This window comes from Aptenodytes forsteri, unplaced genomic scaffold (assembly GCF_000699145.1).
Source record: "Aptenodytes forsteri isolate BGI_AS27 unplaced genomic scaffold, ASM69914v1 Scaffold15, whole genome shotgun sequence".
NCBI classification, from domain to species: domain Eukaryota; kingdom Metazoa; phylum Chordata; class Aves; order Sphenisciformes; family Spheniscidae; genus Aptenodytes; species Aptenodytes forsteri.
In genome coordinates, this window is record NW_008795129.1 from 5,756,834 (window position 1) to 5,760,542 (window position 3,709).

General features: G+C 40.0%; 1 protein-coding gene across 1 annotated transcript; it reads right to left on the minus strand.

Annotated features, from left to right (window-relative positions):
• Window positions 1-235: 235 nt before the first annotated feature.
• Window positions 236-3,691, minus strand: GDF2 (growth differentiation factor 2). Its single transcript, XM_009277735.1, has 2 exons — window positions 3,108-3,691; window positions 236-1,382 (listed from the first exon to the last, which is right to left on the minus strand). Exons 1-2 carry the CDS (start codon window positions 3,451-3,453, stop codon window positions 442-444), a joined length of 1,287 nt encoding a protein of 428 aa, XP_009276010.1. The 5' UTR covers window positions 3,454-3,691; the 3' UTR covers window positions 236-441.
• Window positions 3,692-3,709: the final 18 nt, after the last annotated feature.

The window sequence follows — 3,709 nt, forward strand, 5'->3', positions numbered from 1 at the left end:
ACTGAGTTTTACAGAAGTTGAAAATGTCAGAGTTGGCTGAGAGAATTAGAGATCAATACCTATTAAAGTTTTATAGGACATCCTAAATCCCTGTTGAAAATCCTTTAGTTTGTGACCTAAACAGAATTGATTAAGCAGAAAAGTTGAAATAAGGTATTCAAATTGTATCACTGTTGCCAAATAATGTGTAGTTCATTCAACCTCACAATATTTTAATCCAGTATTCACTTTGCTGTGATATATAATGCAGGCTATTTACAATGATTGACATTCTTTAAATGCCAGTTTTCCTTTAAAACAAGCAGCAACAACAACAACCACCAGCGCCATACCCTGTTCCAAACCTTGTTTGCAAGGATTTTCATTTGCATCACTAATGTACAGATTTACACAGAGCAGAAAAAGGGGGTATTCTTATTCTTAGAGATTCTGCCTTGTATACTACCTGCAGCCACATTCTGCCACTTTCATCCCTTCGTAGTTATATATCAAAGTGGGCACACCAGCATCATCCTTATAAAGAATGGAGATTGAATCCAATTTGGTTGGAACGCAACAGGCCTTGGAAGCTTTCTTTGGGTTTTGGAGATGCACCAGAGTTTGGACAATAGCATGTTTTGTTGGGGTAACATTATCTGTCAGAGGGAAGAAGCAACCTCCTTTACACTCAAAAGCCTCATAATCTTTCGGTGCAATGATCCAGGAATCCCAGCCAATCTCTTCAAAGTTCACATGGAGGGAAGTTCTCCGGCAGTGGTTGGCTCCAATGCTTCTCTTGCTTCTGGAAGAATGCTGGTGGGGCCCAGTGATGGCCTTTTCCTCTCCCCGTTCTTCCTCTTCGGATGAAGTGTTGTTCTTTCCTAATTTCTTTAGTACACTTTCTTGTTCATGAACAATCATCTCCCGGAGCTCCACTTTGGTCTCTTTTGTCCCATTGCTGCGGTCATTGGAGAACACTATTAACAGGGGCAGATTTTTAGTGTCAGGGGTAACACTGATATCCAGCTTCCCACAAGTGAAACCACCCAGAGCCTTACTCTCTATAACAACCTCTAGCTTGTTTTTAGTCTTCAGTTTGTCTGCCCTGACCCATCTTTTCACAGCGCTGGACACTTCGAACATCTCCCAGCCACACTCGTGGATATTGTGGGAGACAAGGAAAGATTTGGTACTTTCTGGGTTTTCCCAGTGGTCACCGTCTAGAACATCATAAATGACCATGTTGCCTTCCAGCGTAGGGAGAGACCCAACTTCCCTGTGACAGGAGATATACATTCTCAGTTCAGCTCTGGTGATTTCCTCATATCGTGGAATAGAGATGTTGAAGAGCAAGATGTGTTTCTGAAATGGATTTTCTTCTGGTGAAGCTAAAGAAACAACATCTGCAATAGGAAATTAAAACACGTCGTTACAGTGCTTCTGACTGTCCAAGTAACTTGCTTTTAAAAGACTCAGCATGTATTTTGGGGGTAAAATAAGAGCATGGCTACCCAGCATTAAAAAAAAAAAAAAAATACTGTCTTCTGGCCAAGTTTCAAGGGCAGGGAGTGAAAAGTGGAAATGGAGGTCCCTGGTGTTGGTAGTATTTTCACCAAGATTGTGTGGACAGGTGAGTATGTGGAGGGGAGCATAAAGAGTCTGCCTAGAACAAGCTGTGGATGATGCTGGTCAGTATTAAGTACATAAATAAGGCATCTGGGAAGTGTTCAGATTTAGCAATTTCTAAAGAGATTTTTACACAAAGAATTCCTAAAAAAACCTATGAATTTCCTACTCTTATCATCATGCAATGGGATGAACTGCTCTCCTAATACAGAGAAATATACTACATATGTAAGTGTCTCTAAGAACTAGCTGTGCTGAGGCTCTTGTTGTTGTCTTCAGATAACTTTGAAAGCAGCTTGGATTACTGGGAGTTTGGGGAAATAGAAAAGTTTTTGAAAATCCTGAAATGAAGCTTCAGGGTCTGTCTAACTAGGGACTTGGTGATAAACAGCCTTTCATGCTCAGGTCCCAGTCCGTTCCAGGCTGGACTCACTGAGCTTGTGTGGGTTTTGTTTGGGGGTTTTTTTGGTTGTTTTTTTTCTCCCTGCAAAGGTATGTGCAGTACCAGCAACTCTGCCTTGGGAGGGGCAGAGTTTGGCTGGAAGATCAGATTGGTAGTGTTTAAAAGTCATCACTGACTGATATCTATTTGATGCTCAATGTAAGATAATTACTCCATCATGATTGGGTTTTAGGGCAATTTTAATTGGCTAATGTTTACATTTCACAGTGTTTACCCACTAAAGCGGTCGTAGAGGAGAGTGAGATATGGAAACTATAATCTAGCTCATACTGTTAAGGTTTCTTTCCATTTCAGGACTAGGGGCACTAATTTGGGAATTTGGAGTTCGCCATAGTGCTGTTACCTGTGTATGTATATTTTTCATAGAGACAGAAGCTTTGATTCTCCCTGTCTCATTTTTATCACAAGGATTGCATTTACTTCTAACTTTTTTACTGCTGCTTTTGATGGAGCTTTTAAAAGTCTACGTAATGTTACACAGACAGGGATCTTGAATTTTTTTAGTTGAGACAAGCTTGACTACCCATTTCCATATAAATCTTTCCATCTAAACCAGAATTTTGGGGGAGCACTGCTGTTCGTTGCTTGGATCCAGAGACACATTTCTCAGTTGGCTGCTGTGGTTTTTAAATATGAGAAGAGCCCACCTGAAAGAAGAGCTCTCTAGCCTGTATGTCTCAGTTATAGATGATCAAAAGCTTGCATTCTAACATTGAAACTCAGTTCCAAATCTCTAGCTTTGAGAAACATGGTTCATGTAAACCCTGTTATTCAGTGCATCATCTCAGTTGATGCATTTGAGAAGAGAATATTGTACACTGAAAATATCAAAGAAGAAAACTAAAGGTAATTGTACTTTTTTAAAGATTGAAAGAAACTACAGAGCAAGTCTCCAATCCAAAATTTTAATCTTTTTTGTTTCTAAAGAATCTGTGGAAGTTAGGCACTCAGTTCCTTCTTAATTTCAAAAGAATCTGAGTACCTACTGTCCATGTACTTCCTTAAAAATTGTAGTCCACATATTTAGGACTTCTCCTACCTTCAGTACTGAAGCTCCTTACAATATTGGATGCAGGGATGGAGGACTTGTCTGCAGCGTATCTGTTGTATAAATCAATCATGAACTGCGGTGGTTCTTCTTTGGTCTTCACTTGTGAGGGGACTCTTGACAAGTTCAAACTCCTTAGTAAATCTGTCTTCATATTCTCCAGGAAAGATTTAAAGTCAAAATGAGTCTCATCTTCCACTTCCCCAGGATCATGAAAGTGTGCATCAGACTTTCCCATAGCTGATAACTTGTCCCAGTCTTCCAAAGGTTTGCCTCTTGTCAAACAGGCGATGATGTTGAAAACAGACAGTGCAGCTAATATTCCAAAATAATGCATTTCTTCTATATGTACTTTCTGATGGAGAGACAGGAGGACGAGGGTATTTTAGCTGATTAAAAATCTTGTTTCATTACAGACAGAGGAAAGGAGATGGAAGGCAAACAACTGGAATGCCCTTTGCAAATCACTTTCTTGTGTTCTTTTTGCAGTCTGCTTCAAACCCCAGCCTCTTGTCAGTTGTCAAGCAGATTGGTTGTACACTTGCCCTTATCAGAGTCATTGATGCCATGCTTCAGCTTCTGTTATCTAGCAA

What these genes read in the sequence shown, in the direction of transcription:
- GDF2 (XM_009277735.1), bottom strand. Translation starts at nt 3,453, where the DNA reads ATGCATTATTTTGGAATATTAGCTGCACTGTCTGTTTTCAACATCATC. An exon ending in AAGGAGCTTCAGTACTGAAG is followed by an intron (nt 1,383 to 3,107) that starts GTAGGAGAAGTC and finishes TTCCTATTGCAG; the next exon opens with ATGTTGTTTCTTTAGCTTCA.